Source organism: Pinus tabuliformis, chromosome 4_2 (genome assembly GCF_031772625.1).
Source record: "Pinus tabuliformis cultivar Carrire ecotype Pingquan chromosome 4_2, CPIR1, whole genome shotgun sequence".
Taxonomy (NCBI): Eukaryota; Viridiplantae; Streptophyta; class Pinopsida; order Pinales; family Pinaceae; genus Pinus; species Pinus tabuliformis.
Window position 1 is genome coordinate 880,280,150 of NC_142304.1, and position 22,014 is coordinate 880,302,163.

The following is a 22,014-nucleotide window of genomic DNA, read 5'->3' on the forward strand; positions in this document are numbered from 1 at the left end:
AACACAATGATAACCACAAAAATTATAAAAATACAAATCAATGAAACACCATAGGAAATTAAATGTATACAATGATGAAATATATACATACATACATACATCTATATATATATATATATATATATATATATATATATATATACACACAAGACTAATAAAGTACATGTCATGTACATAGTCATGTGAGGGGCCCTTCCCAGAGGTAGTGCCTAGTTAAGTTGCAGTCACAGAGGAAGAAAGATCACAATGGGTCCATGAATCAAACTAAGCTTATATTAACCAAAATTGTGTTACAACAAGCCTACCGATGCATAATAGATACAAATACAATCTCATAGAGTCTGAAATATGAGTATGATCATAATTTCATTGCCAACTAGCCAAATAACCTACCAGACTATTGTCTTGATCTATATATACAAAAATTACATCAATATTTGCCTTCAAAAGGCCAATTTATAATGATGAGGATCAATCCCCTGTTTTGGGATCAGGGCTTCTCAAAGCGCTAAAAATACCAAAAAGAAGATCTTTCTAGGCGTTGGAACCTTCACCATGTTGATCATAGATGCAGAGAGATCAACTATATCCCAAGTATGTGTTGTTCCAATCCAAAATAGGGTTTAGTTATGAATTGACCACCGACTTTGCACACAATATAACCACTCGATACTTTAACTCGATCTCAAGCTTACCCGAATGAGTTTGAGTGCATTCCACGTAGAAGGATACCATGCTAACAAGTGTACCTCCAAAACTCATGAGTCAAATTATTGTGTGGATGGCCATGCATAGGAGAAACGGTGACCTTGCGATCCCTTTGGTATCAAAATCCTCTTACAGGTATTAGGAGTGAACTACATTTCCATCATTAGTAACATAACCTAAAAAACCCACCTAAATCTATCTAAAAACATAAGATTTCAATAAATTAAGAAATTGTTACCTCATCACACTAGTTATGGGTGCTTTGGGTCAAAATCATGTGTTTTTGAGGCGAAATGGGCATAATAGGTAGAGGAGTAGTATAGGTAAAAGGTAGACGGAGATGGCAATGTTGGGGACCAACAAGATCAATGTGATAAATATTGTTTAGACTATTTTACATATTGCAAATATAATAATATGACAAAGGGCCATTACTATTAAAGTGATGTCTAACATTACCTACCTCACAATTTATAATGTTAATTGTTTTTGTAATTTTTAACTTTTCCAAGTTGAAACATGGGAGATCTGCATGAGAAATGAAAGTTGATTGCCTTTGCCTCTATATTAGGCTAAACAAGATGAAGATTCATGTGATTGGTTGTTAAAATACTTGAAAAGTACAACTTACATAAATTTCAAATACGTAAACAAACAGTTCAAATAATTACTTACATTTGTTCATATGAGTACTAACTTTTTTACGAAAATAGAAGCTGATTTGTATACTCATAGCCTAAAAAGAGAGGACTAATGATGGGTCAACCATTAATTAACAATGTAATGGCCCAAGACATATGGAATTAGTATCGAGAGAATATCAAAACAATCTTTTAAGATTGATAAAAAAAGAGAAACAACCAAGGTGAAATGGGGGACTTCATAATGGATATTATTAAAATTGCAATGTTTGGATTTAAGGGGATTCAAGGAAGATGATTCAAATTTTTTGATGGATAATACATTATAATTTGTGCAATATTTCTCCGCAACCCCACCCTCATATATATTATAATTTGCATCTCATATATGAGGGAGGGGGTAGGGGGGAATATAGACAAATTATATAGAGGTAGGGGTGAGGGGAAATATTGGGAAAATTATAGTATTATATATTATATTTTGCACAATACTCTCCCTCACCCCCAAAAATAAGATAAATCAACAATCCTCGTGGCAAAAGTCTAATTAGTTAGCTTGGATTTGGTAAACTATCAATGCTCCAATACAAAGTATAATGTAATAAAGTCATAGTCTAAAAACGAGTTCAACATGAGTGTGTCCTTATGCTAGTGATAAGGGTCACTAGGCATTATTAATGCAAGAGAGATATGTCATATAGGTAACTCAACTACCTAACTAATTAAAAAAAGTAAACCATCCTTATTGTATCAAACAACTATATTAATGATAGAGTTCATATTTTCAACAACACCCCTCTTATTTAAACTATAGAGGAATGATATGGTTGTATGACCTTCACGTGGAGTGTTAGTAATCCTTGTTGACATCTCAACATTTCCTCCATAAAAACTAATTGCATCATTACATTCATTTTTGTGTGGAGGAACACAATGTGCCACTTTCATGTATTCATTTGTCCATGCAACTTATTAGGAATGATTAGAATGGTATTCATCATAGCATGAGAGGAGATTTGACCACATACAAGAGCGTCTCTTGTTGCAAGGATAGAGCATCCTAAAAGCCATTGTGTACTCATGAATAGTTTTGCAGTTTTATATGTCAATAAGGTTAAGGAGTGGGCTTATACAATTTGCATACCCATTTTCAGATAAGGTCAAGGTGCGAGTTGAACAATGTGGAGACCCATTTTTATAGATGTGGCTAAGGTTCAAATGTGAAATGCATTTCTTCCCATACTAATGAGGAGGACACATTTGAAGGAGGGATGAACATATGGCCCAATGAAATGTTAGTTTTGAAGGGAGGGTGATTGATATAATAAAAAACTAATGCAGCAAGTGAGAGGTCAAATTTCAGACAAATAGGAACAAAGGGAGTAAAAATTGCAAAGGAAAAATTTCAATTCTATGGAGCTTTCAAAGGATGGTGTGTGCGATGGCTAGCTTGTAGTGTTAATCCCAAAGGAGGAACTTTAAGTCTAGGACAAGAATTTATTAGAAATGAAGTGTCTGCAAATGTTCCATCTCCGATTTAGAGAACCCTAAGATATATTTTGTCACAATACAATTTGCAAATAGTTTTTGTACTTAGTTTTTAGGAAATATATACATTATTGCATATCAAATATATAAGATAGCTATATTATTTTCTCTGCGTGTTAACACAATTGTAAGGAAGCATTTGTTAATAACAACAATAAATTTTGGAACCATTATTAGTTTTGGAAATATCTCTTTAAACTACATTACTATAGTGGCAACATATCTATTATAAATATAACACTATTTTTCTCCATTTAAAATAAAAAAGAAAAAGAAGAAAAAAGCTATTACAAGATTGTCATTATCGCCAATATACACTTGCATCTATGAGATTTTTTATCAATATTAAACTATCAAAGCGTTACAAAAAGATTGTGTGAAATGTCGCAAGTCATGCCTCTCTTTACTTTCCTACATTTGCACTATATTTACTCTCACAACCTCCCCACCTTTCATTATCAAGTTTATTCTCCTTTTATATCAACTATTGTGATATACACCACATTTTATGTATCAGAATAATTTTTACAATTTTAATTTTTCTTTTATCTATCCTCTCTATTACAACCATAGAGCCTTTTAATGTTTTTAAATAAATGTGTTGTGTAGGATTAAAATAAAATAGGTGAAAAGATAAAACTGAGAATTCAAAAGCTTAAAATTACTTTTACAGATGATGGTTTTGATGTGAGCTTAAATTCATAGCAATATCTTTAAGTTGAGTTTGATTGCCTTAGTATAAAATTTCATGAACTGGATTACGACAACAAATATTGTTGTATAAAAGGCATCTTAAAATGAAATGAGCTTCTTCTCTTATAAGTCATATAAATCTCTCTATCTCATTCACACACACACTGAATTTGTTATTTCACTCATGTGAGTTAGCATTGGATTTCATAAACACTATTTTTTCTTAAAACTTATAATCAAGGTACCTAGGATGATAAGACTTACAATTGATCAATTTTTTATTATAACATTAAATTTAATATATTTTCTTTTCTAAGCTAGCTGTAATTTTTACATTAATTAAGAGAAAAAACTATACATAGTCAACCATAACTCGCTTGCCACTTAGGAAACTAGACCAGTGATAATAAATCAAAGTCTTTGTCCATAAAGTTTGAGAAAGACAATTGACATCAACATCTTTAAAAAACAGACCAAGTCTAAAAGGAAAAATAGTTAGATGTCTTGAGCTAGACTAAGAATTAGCTAAATTGTTGCTACCCCAAAACAAACTAAAAAAACCGAGTGACCCGTGCATATCAAGGAGGAGGGAAACATCCTCTTTAGTAGAGTTGTGCCTATCTATTTTCTTTGTCTCCTCAAATTCAAGACCTAAAATCTTCATTGCCATAGTTGTGACCCAATGATTCATCTATTGGATTTTGAGTTGTAGTGCATCCAAACAGAGCAATATCTCTTGATGGGACTTGTTTCATTGAATCAAGGCCTTTCCCATAATGGTCTTCACTTGCTAGTACAATTCAATAGTTTGAAAGTATCTAGTGTTTTTGCTATGAGTGTCATTTATATTCGAGATCCATTGTCCAACTTCTACATCAATCTCCTCATTACTTGTACTTCTATGTTGAGCATGAGCTTCAACTTTAGTAATTTCAATTTCGGCTCCGAAGTTTGATAGAGTTTTTGTCCAAAAAGTTTGTGTAAAGGACTTTGCATTCAACCAAGCTCTTTTTAGAGGTTGGCTATGTCGCCCACAACAACCCCTCTACTAGAACTTGCATGGTCCATGCGAATGACAGAAGAGAGGCATTGAGTCAAGTGAAGGGCTTGAGTCTCAAAATGAGGCATAATTAGAAAGACAAAGAAGAGGGGAAGGGGGAGGTGATGGAGGGGGGTAAGAAGGTCTCTCAACAAGTAGAAAGGAGAGAGTAAATGTAAAACTTAGTAGAGGGGAAAACCATAAAACCTAGGGCATGTAGACTTAGAGAGGAGGCAACCATAAGTAAAGATGAAAAATCCTTGACAAAGAGGAACCTACCCATAACCAATGCATAATGATTACAATTATGCTAAATTGAGAACACCTAACATGATAAACTATTACATGATATGATAGATTGTTATACCACTATTGCATCTATACTTTCCATAACCTTATACATGAAGTATAAATTAAAACTTGAATACCGAGGTGACAAATTTGCCTAGAGAGCCAAAACCTGTCGGAATTCAATTATTTTTTCCTTAAATAATCTGACAGTAGAAGTGCTTGAATCTTGTTTTTAATGGCGAAAATGGTTTCAACACCATAAAAAACCTCTTGGCACTCAAAATCTTGAAATTTGAAACTCTAACAGAAATTTCAAAAAAATTTCGCTAGTTTTTACCAAAATTTCCATTATTTTTTTAAGCAAATTTACAGCGTCATTAAACTACGTGTTTTAATGCAAATGAAATTTTATGACATTTGATTATCAATGTCACTATAAATACTTGTAATAAACACCCCATCCCAAATTTATTTTAATATTTTAATCTAAATTTAAACATTTTATTGTCGCTTTTTAACTATATATTATTTTTAAAAATTATAATCACTCGAACAAATCCCAAAAATTCTATTCCCACTACGAAGATATTTCTATCTAATTTTAAAGGAAAATGAATCAAAGAGGATTATTATTCCTTTTACTAACACCCCATGAAAATCCTTGAAACTATGTTTCTAGAGATTTTGGAACTTGGTATTGCAAAAATTTAGGCCGTTCATAAAAAAATAATAATGTTGCATTAAGATTATCACATGCAAGATTTTTAAACGCGTGTACCTATATTAGATATTTTATTAACAGACACGTGCCCCACAAGTTGGCGCGAGCCACTAACCACGGCACCCATCTTCCGTTACACCCAACTAGAGTCGAAGCCTGGTTCCGAATCTAAACATTTATGCTTCGTAGGTTAGATTGGTAGTTTAAAATGCCATAACAGTGTCCGTTACACCCAACTAGACTCGAACCCTGGTTCAACCCAAACCACATAGTTTAGATTCGTAGTTAAAAATGGCATAACAGTGGCGGTGGATAGTCCTCCGTCGAGATGCTAACGTCGTTGCTCTGGATTTTCTCCGAGATTTAACGGTGACTTTGACGTACGCAGCACGAACGAAGAGGAAAAACCTTTCTTATGCGAGCGGAAGCAGCCATGGGGACATTTTAGGAGCCCTATCTGCTGTAAGCTTTCCTCATTCTCATAAAAATTGGGTCGATGATTTGCTGATTTCGTAGTATTGCAGCCGTCTAAGGGTCGTGGAACTGTTTCAGGGCTTTTTTTGGAAGTTATTTTGGCTTATCTTAGGGGTAATTTTGATCGGATCGCTCTCGTCTCTTGGAGGCGGCGTTAAGGAGATGTTTTGCACCGATTTTAGCTGTGTCGGGTCGATCTTTACTTAAACGGTATTGATCTTGTCCGCAGGCAGCTGGATTATTGAGCTTATAGCTGGCGGGATAATACTGGCGATGTGCGGATGAAGCATGTTGTGACATCAGCTAGAAAGTATTGAGCATTAGACGGTTTTGGCACAATGTTTGAAGCTCATGTAAGTGTCAAAGCATTAATTTCGCCAATTGATATCCCTAGCTGCATCTATAAAGAATAAAATGAATAACTCTGAGATATTTAACTTCGATGATGTTAACAGTATGATAAATTGTAGATCTTTAAGTTGAAACAATGTCGGTGTGGCGTTATTTATATGATAAATTTCCCAAGTTCTGTGAATTGCAGTATATTATATTAGAAATTGCAGGGGATGAGCTTTAGCGTCAGATGAGTTTAAGCTTTACATTGGTTCAGTACAATCGAATCACAATTTCTATACGCCTTGGTACAGTTTCTGCCAAAGCAATGTTGGAGTGAATTTGGCTGCAATCCAGGCATTTGTTCTATCATAAAGCAGCCGATGATGTATTGTTCAAGAGACTCTCTAACCATCTTATTAAGTTCAAGGCATCCGTCACATTTGGATTAATTAGAATAATACCGGGAGTGGCTTTGCTCTGTTCTCAGTGTTTCTTTTAGTCATAACTTGTCAATAATTCTGACCAATTACACGACACAGCTATTGAAGTATCTTATGACTCAATTTAAGAAACTTAGGGTTGTTTTTGGTGGAACTCTATTTCCAAGGGAATTAAATTAGCTACTTCCAATCTTTAAAGTAGGTAATCAGCTATATTAAGAAATAGAGTAAAATCTCATATTCTGGTCAAGGACTTAGTATGAAGTAGCAGATAAATCGGATAAGATTTTAGAATAACTTAGGAAACAGTGAGAAGTGGCCCTTAGTTTGATATATTTTGCCAAATCATCTATATTTAATTAATGGATTAGCATTAGTATTATATATTCAAGTGTCTATATACATGAGACTAGGAATTAGTCATCCATAATCCAACTTAGATTTAACAAATCATGTCTTAGGATTTTTGTTAGAGAGGTTCCCCACATATAAAACTTGAATACTACAAAAGGAAAGATTTATAGTATTAGAATGGATGCAAGCCTACTTATTTCTCTTAGGGTATTTGATGACATCATTCCTTCCTTGTGTGGTGGAAACCCCTTCCAAACCTCTCATTGGAACCTTCTCCAATGTTTCAATGATGCATGATCGTAGTTAATAATGGCTCACAATTGATTGTTGCCCTTTGTCGTACAATGATAGGTACTTGACATAAAATTAGTCTTTGAGGCTTGAGCTCCTGACCCCAAGGTAGGTAATAGGGGCCATGCAAAATGGACAACACATCCTTTCTAGTCCAGTTACCAACTTTTCTTTATCATGAAAGGTTTTGAGCGTTGGCAATGGAACCTAGGTTAATGATAACCATACAGTGGAAATATTAAATGGTATATACAGGGACACTGATTCCTTGATTGTGTTCGCAATATTGTCCAATGAATTCAATCATCCTTGTCACACAAATAAGTGAGTCACTTATGTAAATTTGGCTTCCATCTAGGCTAAGATCTTAAATTAGACTAAGATAGATTCATTTTAGTTCTGGATTTGTAAAGCATTGAGAAGGATTGAAAAACAATTCAAATGGACATCTCTCGGTGCTTAAGAAATCTCAAGTTAAGATGGATCTATGCTGGTGAGATATATATATATATATATATATATATATCTATCTATCTATCTATATATATATATATATATATATATATATATATATATATATATATATATATTGTTGTTATAGAAATACTACTAGGAATGGTGGTAAATAAAATTGCTTCATATTCCTCTTCTTCTAATAGTGGACACAATTTTGTTTTTATATCATGCCAAATATATCCTATTGTGCACAGAGACTCGTCCCCGCTAAAAAAATCTCTCGAACCTGAAGTTTCGGGGACTTTTACAGGGGTTGGGAACGTTCTCAATTTTTTGGGGTCATCATCGGGGACTTGGGGACATCCAAGTCGTTCCCAACCTGTCCTGGGCAAATCTTGGGGACTTTTTGGGCACCATTTCACCGTCCACAAGGAAAAAATGATATGTTTGACATGATTTTGACTGGGTAATGGATAAAAATAAACTTTTTGGAGAAGTTTTTTCGCCATTATCAACATCTTAAAATGCCACAAACTTCTTCTACAATACTTTCTGCACAACCTTCAACGTCTCCTTCGAACTTGTGCGTCATGATATTTCACTCAGATCTTCATAACCGGTTACCTAAACATGGCTAAGCATAATTCAAGTTTGAGACTATCTTACTATATTCTCACCATTGTCAATTCCATAAAGTGCACCTAACCACATGTCATTGAGATTCATAGAGACATCCTCCATATTTGAAAATTTTGACTTTGAAGTCAATGCGTAGTTTTGAAATTAGATGGCATCCTGATGATGCATACATGTAACTGTGTCTGTGGTATAGTAATTGTATTGTGTTGCAGTGGTCTTATTGGACTCTATTCCTTCTTGCCTGTGTACCAAATTTTTCTCTACACTATGAAAAAATAGCAACAATATGTAAACACTCAATGCCCCACATATTCTTTGAAGCATCCAAATACTAAATCTCTGAAGCATCCAAGTATGAAAGACTGTAAATCCCTGTGTAGAATGGCTCTATTTCTAAAATATTTCCTTAGAGCCTCCATTCTTTGTTTTTTAGGTTCAAACAAACAAAACAAGGAGAAATATTCTAGTCTTGTTTACAAACCAACAAACAATGTCCATGATATTTAGACTTTCCTTTTCCCCATTCTACATTCTTGCCACATAGCAAAGCTACTTGACACTATAAGAAGTTAAAACAAAGTGATCAACATACTTGGCCTACAACGGATTGTTTCGTCTTCGCAGTACTCCTTGAAAATGAGTAGTATATTTAAAGCCAAACTCTCACTTTGCCATGGAATCATAAATTTGATCATCTTTACTATGGTTGATAAGCCATTGGTGTTGAAGAATGTATCTAGTGTTGGTCTTCATAATTGTATTTGAGTCATGATGCAATGTATTTGTCAAAAGAAAAGAAAAATAATTTTTATTAAGAAAACATTGACTTATTAAAGAATGGGTTTCATGCTTGGGTCAATGGTCCATAGGTCATAGCACCCATTGTGTGCTTTAGGAATTTTTTCTTTTTATTAAGTCAAAGTCAAAGAAAGAAAATTGTTTTGTGTCAAAAAGATTCCTCCACCAAGTCAGCTCCCTCTCCTACAAGACAACCACCTCTCCTACATGTCGGCCTACTACAACTCAAGTTTAAAAATTGACAAGTTGACTTCTACTATTGTTCATGTCGGCCTATTAAAGGACACTCCAACAACTATATATAGGAGTGAACTCGACCCATTAGAGGAGGAAGTAATAACAAGATTGATCTGTAGTTGGAACAGAAACATAAGGCAGTGTGAAGGTCTAGAAGAAAAGTTTGTCAAGCCATCATGATGATTTGTTGTCACATGAATTATTCTGGAGCCAGTTACAAGAGCCAAACAATTGCAGGAACCGAGAACATTAGTTGCAAAGATCGAACTATTGCAGGAACGAAGTATGTCTATTGCAGGGGTCAAATACACTAAGTTGCAGAGGCCAAGAATAACAATTGCAAGATGAAAGAATGAGATTACAGAAGTTGCAGGAAGGAAGAAACTAAGTTCTAATTGGGGCTGATTTGGTGGATGGAATAAGTCAGTGGTCAAAGGGTCAAGTTTGTCTCAATATGATTTAATCTACTAGAGAAAGAGTTGACTGGGTTTTCCCCTTCATAGGGGTTTTTCCCTAGCCTTGTGCCTACAGCTTGTGTCCCTTGTTGTGATCTTCATTGTTTGGCATTTGTCTTGATGAAGGGAACATAATAAATTGAAAGAAGAACTAATAAGAAGAAAAGAGCAATCACAAGAAAATGTCAAAGTCTATAAGAGAAATCTACCTAAAGAACCTAATCCATATGATGCCCAAGATTACTCAACATGGTATCAGAGCTTGGTTCACTTAAGGGTAGTAGGAAGATCACTTGAGTTTCAAATTTGGCAAGGAAAATAGTCATCCAAGACCGAGCTCCTAGAGGAAAGAAGTTCTGAATTCTGGGCATGATCACAAGCCCTAGTTACAGTGATTAGGACAGGAAGAGCAAGGTTTGTTGAAGAGCATGTAAGCCCTATTTTGGAGGACCGAGAGGCTAGTTTAGTATCTCTCTCAAGGTCGAGTATCCTAATAAGAAGAGTGAGGTACTAGAGCAAGTATTTAAGGCCTGTAAGTGTCATCAAAATCCGAACTATGTATTATTCTCTGTGGTTAAGGCTACAAACCTAAGCTTTTTGCACAAAAGATATAAGAAGCAAAGACATTTCTTTTCAGATCCAAGAAGATTAGATCCATAACCTGACTAAGGCCGAAAAATTTAAAAGGAGGAGCAATGTTTGGTATAAAGTCTGAGATTGCCATTCTGTAAAGTGATTGAATTACAAAAGTATCTTTCATCAAAGATAGTCCTTGGTGACCAACAAAGAAAAGGGGAATCTAGACCAAGTTAAAAACATTATAGAAGTCGCTACCAACATATGCCTGAAAACCTTACAGTAAAAGGGATGATCATCTATGCATATAAATAAAATTTGAAACATTAAAGCCAACCTAGAAGAACATGTCTTGAAGTCCATGCTACAAATTAAGACCTAGCTGAGTCTCTTATGAAAAGGAATAAACCTTTGTGTAAAATATAGATCTGAAAGAGTCTCAAAAGGATCCGAAGTCCCATGCAACAAAAATTATATAGACATCAGTCTAAACAAGGATTGTGGCAATGGTGACACACTAAAGAAGATCAAGTTCACATCTTTTGAAGAGTTTTGAAATGCCATGAAGGACCTACTCCATTATTGAAGATAGAGGAAAGAAGATTCCGTATACCTGTAGCAACTTTCACATTGTAACCAAAAGATCGAAAAGAATAGTAAAATTACTTAGGGAAATCTTTGAAGCATCTTGACACTTTAAAGAATTTTTTGCAAGAGAAAGCATAAGGCATTTTTGTGGTCCTTATCTCCCAACTAAATATTGATATTACTTTTCATGTTTTAGTTATCTAACAATTTGTCTTCAATTTGCTAGAAAAGGGGAACAAGCTCAATGGAACTTCAAAGTCAAAGGTACATAATCATGAGGTATGTATGATGGATTTGTTAAGGGTCTAACATGATATATTTTAGGGTTAGCTGCTTATATGGTTCTAGGGTTTGTTATCTTCATTATCAAAAGTTGTTGATATTGGTATTGATATCTATGACTGTAAATCCTAGGTGGCACATGAAAACCCTAGTCATATAGAAATCCTAACCCTAATCACTCATTACTACTTCTAGGATTTGTAGGTAATCTAGGGTGTCGAGGAAACCCTAGTGTTAATTGAAGGAGAAGATGATTTGATTTTTGCTAGATCTAGGATTTGTACTTGGGAACCCTAGGATTCCATCCTCTATTAAACCCTAGATTGACAAATTGACATCATGCTTTTGGTATCGCATATTGTGCTTTGTTTTATTTGTCAATAAGTATTGCAGGTATAAATATTATGGCTAAATTAAAAAAGAAGCACTTCAAGGAAAATCTACAAGGTTTGTAAAAGAAGCAACTCAAGGTATGTCCAAGTCCATCAAATTGTGTAGCTAAGCTATTTCATTAAAAGATACAATCATTTTAAAATTTGCTTTGTATGACTAACTCTCTTATGCCTAGGGTCTTGTATCATAAAGATTCTTGTTAGGGTGATTAATCATTAGATTGAATCTACCCTTATTATATTATCTCTTGTTTGGTCATTTTGGTGAAACCCTAACCTTTAGGGTTCACTGTAAAACTCTAGCTTCTTAATGCTTAGGGTATGTTGTAATAAAACCTTAACCTACTTAAGGTTTGATGTTAAAGAATATAACTCATGATGAAATCCTAGTATCTCGATGTTTAAAGTTTTGATTGTATAAAACCCTAGTCTTTTAGAGTTTGATATTGATATTTAGAACTTGTAATGAAACCTTAGATTTTTAGGGTTTGTTGAATTAGGGTTTAAGGTTTATGACCAAAACCCTTGTAATAGTTAAAGTGAAGTCCTTGGAATGATACCCTAGGTTTATAAGTTTTTGCATAATTGAAACCCTAGTCTGGTAAAACTGTTGAAGTTTGATGTGTGTATCTAGGGATTTCGATAAAAACCCTAGTTAGAGATTGATATAAGAATGAATCCCTAGATATGAAATATGTCAACTTGATTGTTAATTAATGAAATCTAGGGTGTGTGATAAAACCCTAGTAGAATTCGACAATGTTCTAGGACATAATATTGAAGATGTAAAATGCTATGATTGATTTGCTAACTTGTTTCAGTTGATGATATCAAAGCTTTAAGTCTCAATGATGGAATCTAGGGTTTATGACAAAAACCCTAGCAAGTTGTTGAAGTCCAAAAGATATTTGTAGGTACATAGTCTTCAAAGATGATGGAGATGCTTACCTCGTATTTGATGATAATTTAATGATGATGTTGAACGTGATGGAAAGAGGGAGCTGTGATAACCTTGATGACATTAAAGTTTACATTAAAGTTTGATGGATGACCTTGTTGCCATAATAAAGTTTAGGAAGGTCTAAAATTCTTCGATAATTTGTTGATGCAAAAGGAAGAACTTGTGTGAAGAATCAGATAGTTTATGGACTTGTCCCCTTGTTATCTCCCTAGTTGAGAGGGAGCCTGAAGAGAATTGAATGACTTGATGAAAAGGCCTTGAGGATGTTTGAGATCGGAGAATAGCTGAAGCACTACTAATGGTTATTTGTGATTGATAAAGTTGTGAACAGGACTTGGATGAAGTGCTGAGATTGAGTTGGGTGTTGCCGAAGAAGTTAAAGAAGAAAGCTTCTGACGAGTTGTATTTTGGATAGTTTAATGATGATCTAAGCAATATCAGAATGATTAAGGACCCTGAAGGTCTGTTAAATATATATAGTGAAAGTTTATTACTAATTGGTATTGTGTTTGTGCAGATCTCTCCATAAAAAGGTTGAATGTTCAAAGCATGCTTGGACTGGATGATATATCTGGTTTAGTTGATAAGGAGAGGTGAAGCATCTTGGGGCAGTGAGATGCTTGGTAGGACATCTGGCTGACTTGTGACGATGTATAGATCCCGAAGTAGGGAGGGTGGCTTTAGTCATGGAGCTCCGACCTTGGATACGCACCTAGATCCTTGGGTTGGTGTTAGAGTGGAACCCTGATGGTACATAGAGTGGTTGAAGCTTGGAACAAACCTTAGTCCCACCCGGTTAGATACCATGGTCAAGTATCTAATTTGAAAGCATTGCAGTGTTGTATTACTCTTTATCTTTGTAGATCATATCATTTTGAGTTCATCCTTGTACCTATATGTATATGTATAAATTATGAATACCTACCTAGTTAAGGGGGAGTGTTGAAGAATATAACTAGTGTCGGTCTTCATAATTGTATTTGAGTCATGATATAATGTATTTGTCAAAAGAAAAGAAAAATAAGTTTTTATTAAGAAAACATTAAAGCATGGGTTTCATGCTTGGGTCATGGCTCAATCAAGGGCAGCAGGGAAGGGGCAAAGGAAGGGGAAGAACGTCCCCATTGGAGATGCCTCTGCTATTTCAATTTCGTTAGGGTCTTCAAATGTTCCCTCTATTGCAAGTGGGACTGCAACAACAACTTCAAATGTTGAGGGAAGACAACAACGTCAAGATAGCAAACATCCCTTGTGGAAATATGTCACAAGAGAGCAAGTGCTAGACAACAAGATGAAGGGAGGAGGCAATGTTGATTGGAAATGCACCTATTGCAACAATCATTTCATGAGGACATATTTCCGTGTGAAAGCTCATTTGTTGGTTTTACCTAGTTGTGGAATTGCAACTTAGATGTCTTTAGCAAAGAGGAAAGAACTGGAAAGAGAGGCCAATGTTGTTATGGCAAATGTGGCTGCAAAATCTAAAAAAAACAAGAATGATGACCCCCTTCCATTCTTGAGGAAAAGCAACAACAAATTCCCATTTGAGAGTTCTGTAGGGCGACAAGCAGCAAAAAGAAAGGCAATTGCACTTGGTCCAATGGACAAGATTTCTCAGAAAGAGAAATGGGAAGAGCTTGATCTCCCATTGCCTTTTTTCTCTATCAGAAATTCGTATCCTTTAATGTTGCATGCTCACCTCTATTTATTGAGATGTGCCAAGCTCTAACTCAAGGGACTCCATTAGGGTATGTGCCTCCTGGGTCAGAGAAGGTTAGAACCACATTGTTGATGAAGGCAAAAAAGAGGTGGACAAAATGCTTGAGCCTATTAAATCAGCATGGCCAACATTTGGTGTTAGCATTGTTTTTTATGGATGGACATATCCAACATGACACTCTCTCATCAACTTCATGGTGTCTTCCTTGAATGGTCCAGTTTTCTTGAAATTAGTGGATGCACTTGGACAATACAAGGATGCACAATATACGGGTGAGTTGTTTATTAAAGTTATTGAAGATGTAGGTGTTGATTCTTGTGTGCAAATCATTACAGATAATGCACTTGTTTACAAGGCTACTGGCATGATTGTGGAAGCTAAATATCCGCAAGTGTTTTGGACACCTTGCATTGTCCATTCATTGAACTTAGCACTTCAATCTATTGCTTCTGATGTGCTTTAGATTGGAAGCATTATTGAGGATGCACGACATATTCGCAACTTTGTACAAAATCATACAAATTCCCTCACTATGTACAAGGAGCACACCAATTTATCATTGTTGAAGTTGCGAGAAAGAAGAAACTAAGTTCTAATTAGGGCTGATTTGGTGGATGGAATAAGTCTGTGGTCAAAGTGTCAAGTTTGTCTCGATATGATTTAATGCACTAGAGAAAGAGTTGACTAGGTTTTCCCCTTCATAGGGGTTTTGCCCTGGCCTTGTGCCCCTTGTGGTGATCTTCATTGTTTGGCATTTGTCTTGATGAAAGGAACATAATAAATTGAAAGAACTAATAAGAAGAAAAGAGCAATCACAAGAAAATGTCAAAGTCTAAGAGAAATCTACCTAAAGAACCTAATCCATATGATGGCCTAGATTTCTCAACAGTTGGCCCAATTGTTTTAAGATTTCATTATATTTACTATGGCTAGTGTTGAGCACTCAAGTGTCAACTACCGTATAGCAGAGAACATTTCAGCGCAGTCAAAATTTTGTTATAATTCATCATCATCTTACAACTTCTGGTCTTTAGTTGTAATCCAAATTCTGCAGCCTTGTGGGCCATTATGTAAAAATGATTTTAGTATGTTATAAAGCCATGTAACACATCTCGGTAAGCTTATGATTTTTACTAGAGAGTGTCACTCTAAGAAATTTTTTTCCTTAGCTAATTATTTATGTTTTCCAGACATTAAATAACTAGTTAAGTTTTTCTCCCACACATCCCCCAAAGCTAGAGTGGGGCTCGATAATGAAGTCTTAAGTGAGTCCTAATGTATAGAGTCGATGTATAATGTCATACTAGATCATGTCTAAAGTCTCGCGGAATTTGGTTGTGTCTAGAGGTCAGTTTTTAATTGTTAAAATTCCCCTTTTGAATGTGATTTCATGTAATATTTGATGTAAAAGATGTAAAAAGTGTTGTCTATAGAAGTTCTAGGGGGTGTGAGTACTTAAAATTACATCCTAACCCCTAAACTTTATCTTTAGAGTCTAGACACACTTTGAGGGTAAAAAAATGTGTCTAAACCCCTTTAGAGTCATTATTTTTATTTTCTGGCAAAAATTGGCAAAATAATTAGTGGGAAAATGGTCAGAAAATTAAAATGAGAGAAAAAAACAAAATTTTCTGCAAGTGAAAAATATTTAAAAAAGTGTTGTGGACTTTCCCAAGGAAGGAATCAAGGGAAAAAATTGAAGAATCTCCACAATTTAAGTGAAGGAAAATTCCAAAAAATTCGTTGGCCCAAGAAAAAATTTTCTAAGGGAAAATCGATTTTTTTGGGCCAAAGTGGTTAAATTGAAAGAGGAATTTTCGAGAAAAGAAATTGAAATTATTTTTTGGTCCATCTGTTGAGAAATCAATAGGGCTACTGTTGAAAAATGTGTAACAAGGTTTGATCTTCATAAGTATGAAATGTATTTTTGATTCTTGTAAATTATGAAATGAAAGAAAATTATTATTATTATTTTTGCAGCGTGGGTTTCATGCTCAAGGTATTTTATTTTATAGGTCAAGCACCCTTTGAGTGCTTCTAGGGTTTGTCTTAGGTCATGAAGTAAAAAGGTCATTGTCATAAGTTGAAGACCCCACTGTGCACATTGTAACCTAAGACGCTGGATTCATCCCCTTGTCCCCTCGTGTCCCGAATTGGGCGAATTGGACACGTTTCGGTTAGATTCATGTCCTTCTGATTGTGTCCGATCGTGTCTTGATTCTGGGACACGAATCCCGAAAAAGGGACTCCCGCACGATGTTAAAAGGCCGATTTGGCCATTCTATTTGCACATTTACCTTTTGGGTTGGTTGTGGGTGTGTGAGAGCAAAGAGCAAAGGGTGTGGGAGCATTTTGAAGGAGATTCAAGCAACAAGTAAGTGCATTTTCTCTCTATTTTTTTTGCATTTTATTACAACAGTTTGTATGTGCATTTCTTTTACAAATTTGTGCATTTTTTGTTTATTTTTTTACAGCATTCATGGCTCAATCAAGGGCAGCAGGGAAGGGGCAAAGGAAGGGGAAGAATGTCCCCATTGGAGATGCCCCTCTTGTTCCAATTTCGTTAGGGTCTTCAAGTGTTCCCTCTATTGCAAGTGGGTCTGCAACAATAACTTCAAATGTTGAGGGAAGACAAGAACCTCAAGATAGCAAATATCCCTTGTGGAAATATGTCACAAGAGAGCAAGTACCAGACAACAAGATGAAGGGAGGAGGCAATGTTGATTGGAAATGCACCTATTGCGACAATCATTTCATGAGCGCATATTTTCGTGTGAAAGCTCATTTGTTGGCTCTAGCAAGTTGTGGAATTGCAGCTTGTACAAAGGTGTCTTTAGCAAAGAGGAAAGAAATGGAAAGAGAGGCCAATGTTGGTATGGCAAATGTGGCTTCAAAATCTTAAAAAAACAAGAATGATGACCCCCTTCCATTCTTGAGGAAAAGAAACAGCAAATTCCCATTTGAGAGTTCTGTAGGGGGACAAGCAACAAAAAGAAAGGCAATTGCACTTGGTCAAATGGACAAGATTTTTCAGAAAGAGAAATGGGAAGAGCTTGATCTCACCATTGCCTTTTTTCTCTATTAGAAATTCGTATCCTTTAATGTTGCATGCTCACCTCTATTTATTGAGATGTGCCAAGCTGTAACTCAAGGGGTTCCATTAGGGTATGTGCCTCCTGGGTCAGAGAAGCTTAGAACCACATTGTTACAAAGGCAAAATAAGAGGTGGACAAAATGCTTGAGTCTATTAAATCAGCATGGCCAACATCTGGGGTTAGCATTGTTCTTGATGGATGGACATATCCAGCATGACACCCAATCATCAACTTCATGTTGTCTTCCTTGAATGGTCCAGTTTTCTTGAAATCATTGGATGCACTTGGACAATACAAGGATGCACAATATACGGGTGAGTTGTTTATTAAAGTTATTGAAGATGTAGGTGTTGATTCTTGTGTGCAAATCATTATAGATAATGCACCTATTTGCAAGGATGCTAGCATGATTGTGGAAGCTAAATATCCACAAGTGTTTTAAACACCTTGCATTATCCATTCATTGAACTTAACACTTAAATCTATTGCTTCTGATGTGCTTTGGATTGGAAGCATTATTGAGGATGCACAACATATCCACAACTTTGTACAAAATCATACAAATTCCCTCACTATGTACAAGGAGTACACCAATCTATCATTGTTGAAGTTGTGAGAAAGAAGAAACTAAGTTCTAATTGGGGCTGATTTGGTGGATGGAACAAGTCTGTGGTCAAAAAGTCAAGTTTGTCTCAATATGATTTAATGCACTAGAGAAAGAGTTGACTAGGTTTTCCCCTTCATAGGGGTTTTGCCCTGGCCTTGTGCCTACATATTGTGCCCCTTGTAGTGATCTTCAATGTTTGGCATTTGTCTTGATGAAAGGAACATAATAAATTGAAAGAACTAATAAGAAGAAAAGAACAATCACAAGAAAATGTGAAAGTCTAAGAGAAATCTACTTGAAGAACCTAATCCATATGATGCCCTAGATTTCTCAACAATTGGCCCAATTGTTTTAAGATTTCATTATATTTACTATGGCTAGTGTTGACCACTCAAGTGTCAACTACCCTATAGCAGAGAACATTTCAGAACAATCAAAATTTTGTCAGAATTCATCATCATCTTACAGCGTCTGGTCTTTAGTTGTAATCCAAATTCTGCAGCGTTGTGGGCCATTATGTAAAAATGGTTGTAGTATGTTATAAAGCCATGTAACACATCCAGGTAAGCTTATGATTTTTACTAGAGAGTGACATTCTAAGAAGTTTTTTTCCTTAGCTAATTATTTATGTTTTCCAAACATTAAATAATTAGTTAAGTTTTTCTCCCACACATCCCCCAAAGCTAGAGTAGGGCTCAATAATGAAGTCTTAAGTGAGTCCTAATGTATAGAGTCGATGTATAATGTCATACTAGATCATGTCTAAAGTCTTGCGGAGTTTGGTTGTGTCTAGAGGTCAGTTTTTAATTGTTAAAATTCCCCTTCTAAATGGGATTTCATGTAATATTTGATGTAAAAGATGTAAAAAGTGTTTTCTATAGAAGTTTTAGGGTGTGTGAGTTCTTAAAATTACATCCTAACCCCTAAACTTTCTATTTAGACACACTTTGAGGGTGAAAAATGTGTTTAAGCCCCTCTAGAGTCATTATTTTTATTTTCCGGCAAAAATTGGCAAAATAATTAGCGGGAAAATGGTCAGATTTTTTTTTTTTTTGGATAAAGACTATTCTATTAAAAAGATAAAAAGAAAAAATATTTACAGAGAGGATTAAACCTCTGAGGGGGCCGTAGCCTGCCCATCGCCAAAAAGACTATTGCAGGTAGCAAGCTGCATTCCTTTTACAAAAATGAGAGTTTTAGAAGCGAGAATTGTAGTGAGCTTGAGAGACCAAAAACTAAACTGTTCTATAGGTGATCGAAGCTTCAGAGGTAGCTGATCACTTACAAAAATGCTATCCTTTAAAACTGCTATTACAAAAAGATTCAAAACCAGACTTTTGACCTGAAGACTGTAGTATTTCATGCTGATATCAAAAGAAGCCGGAGACATGCACATAATGAACCATGGGAGCTTAACACGAGTACCAGAAATCAGAAGAGGAATTGCTGTCATGACACTAGAGCCAGAAGTCTTTAAACCTGCGGAGGAGAGCCTGTCGCGTCCACGTTTGCCTGGTTGGGGGAGCCAATCTAGGTCACCATTACATTGTCTTCAGCTTCCATCATACTGCCTTCTGGAGGAAGAACAAGATTCAGAACGCTTCCAGAGAGGCGCGCTGGTTCACAAGCAAGAATTTGCTCTTGTGGTGAAGCTGGCTGGGGTTGAGGGTCTTCCTGAAGGCCATCCTCGTGCTGCACGGAAGTGTCATTGAGGACAACTCCAGCCATGTCACCCTGAAAGTCACTTGAATTCTGAGACTGAGACTGAGCCCTGGAGGTTTCATCCGAGCTTGTAAGCTCATCTTCCTCCTCCGAGAAGATAACAGTAATAGTGGCTGAGATTAGAGGCTTATTGAGCCTACTTCTGAACTTGAACCGGGTAGTTTGAAAGGAGCTATTCAGAGAGGGCCGAGAATGATCAGAGGGCGGAGAGGATGGAGAGGCAGAGGCTAAAGGAGTGATGCGTTGAGGGGCAGAGCCACCACGACCCCGAGAAACTCCACGAGTACCTGAATTACTTCCACGCTGGGGGACGCCGCGTCGACGGGCCATTACAGGGTGCGCAGGCAGCTTGGGTGAGTAGGGAGACCGAAGCTGGGGGTAAGGCAACCAGACACAGGCTGAATGGACCCAGTTAAAGGACCAGACACCTGCGTGATAAACCCAATTGCTAGACTCGCCACAGATGGAGTAGACCAGGTTAAGAAACCAGGCACAGGCAGAATGAACCCAGTGAGTGGACCAGACACTGGCTGAGAAGACCAAATCAATAAACCAGACACAGGCGGAGAAGACCAAATCAATAAACCAGACACAGGCGGAGAAGACCAAATCAATAAACCAGACACAGGCGGAGAAGACCAAATCAATAAACCAGACACAGGCGGAGAAGACCAAATCAATAGACCAGACACAGGCAGAGTGAAACAGGTTAAGAAGCCAGAGGGGCTTCCATACACCCTGAGCTGCGCAGGGGTGCTGAAGGCATAACGAGCAGAGGAAAACCAGATTGCAGATGTCTGAAAAACTCGTATCGAATGAGCCGTGATTAAAGCACGCCATGATTAAATCCCTTGCCTGAAGATCTCGAGTCGAATGAACCATAAATGCATTGACCAGAGCCTTGATATCACATACCGTAAACTGCTGGATCCGTCCAAGTGTGTGGACAACTGCCTCTGTCGCATGCATTGCGATTAACACGCAGTTATTACACCCGCATCCGGGTGAAAATGGTCAGAAAATTAAAATGAGAGAAAAACAAAATTCTTTGCAAGTGAAAATTATTTAAAAAAGTGTTGTGGACTTTCCCAAGGAAGGAATCAAGGAAAAAAATTGAAGAATCTCCACGATTTAAGTGAAGGAAAACTCCAAAAATTCGTTGGCCCAAGAAAATAATTTCTAAGGGAAAATCGTTTTTTTTGGGCCAAAGTGGTTAAATTGAAAGAGGGATTTTCGAGAAAAGAAATTGGAGAAAAATTATTTTTTGGTCCATCTGTTGAGAAATCAATAGGGCTACTGTTGAAAAATGTGTAACTAGGTTTGATCTTCACAAGTATGAAATGTATTTTTGATTCTTGTAAATTATGAAATGAAAGAAAATTATTATTATTATTTTTGCAACATGGGTTTCATGCTCAAGGTATTTTATTTTATAGGTCAAGCACCCTTTGAGTGCTTCTAGGGTTTGTCTAAGGTCATGAAGTAAAAAAAGTCATTGTCATAAGTTGAAGACCCCACTGTGCACATTGTAACCTAAGAATCTGGTTTCATCCCCTTGCCCCCTCGTGTTCCAAATCGGGCGAATCGGACACGATTCGATTAGATTCGTGTCCTTTTGATCGTGTCTCGATTCTGGGACACGAATCCTAAAAAAGGGACTCCCGCACGATGTTAAAAGGCCGATTTGGCCATTCTATTTGCACCTTTACCTTTTGGATTGGTTGTGTGGGTTTGCTGTGGGTGTGTGAGAGCAAAGAGCAAAGGGTGTGGGAGCATTTTCAAAGAGATTCAAGCAACAGGTAAGTGCATTTTCTCTCTATTTTTTTTTGCATTTTATTACAACAGTTTGCTTGTGCATTTCTTTTACAAATTTGTGCATTTTTTGTTTATTTTTTTATAGCATTCATGGCTTAATCAAGGGCAGCAGGGAAGGGGCAAAGGAAGGGGAAG

General features: G+C 36.2%; 1 protein-coding gene across 3 annotated transcripts in view; it reads left to right on the top strand.

Annotated features, from left to right (window-relative positions):
- Window positions 1-5,951: 5,951 nt before the first annotated feature.
- The window catches only part of LOC149172507 (calcium-dependent lipid-binding family protein), a 473,345-nt gene continuing 457,282 nt past the window's right edge, over window positions 5,952-22,014 (top strand). Inside the window, exons 1-2 of one of the 3 annotated variants that reach the window (XM_089424336.1) lie at window positions 5,952-6,103; window positions 6,345-6,468. In XM_089424336.1, the coding sequence (XP_089280462.1) occupies window positions 6,454-6,468 (15 nt within the window). In that variant the 5' untranslated portion in view covers window positions 5,952-6,103; window positions 6,345-6,453. Of the gene's footprint in view, window positions 6,230-6,254; window positions 6,469-22,014 lie in introns of those variants that run through there. The other 2 variants (XM_089424337.1, XM_089424338.1) reach the window with 2 other exon arrangements.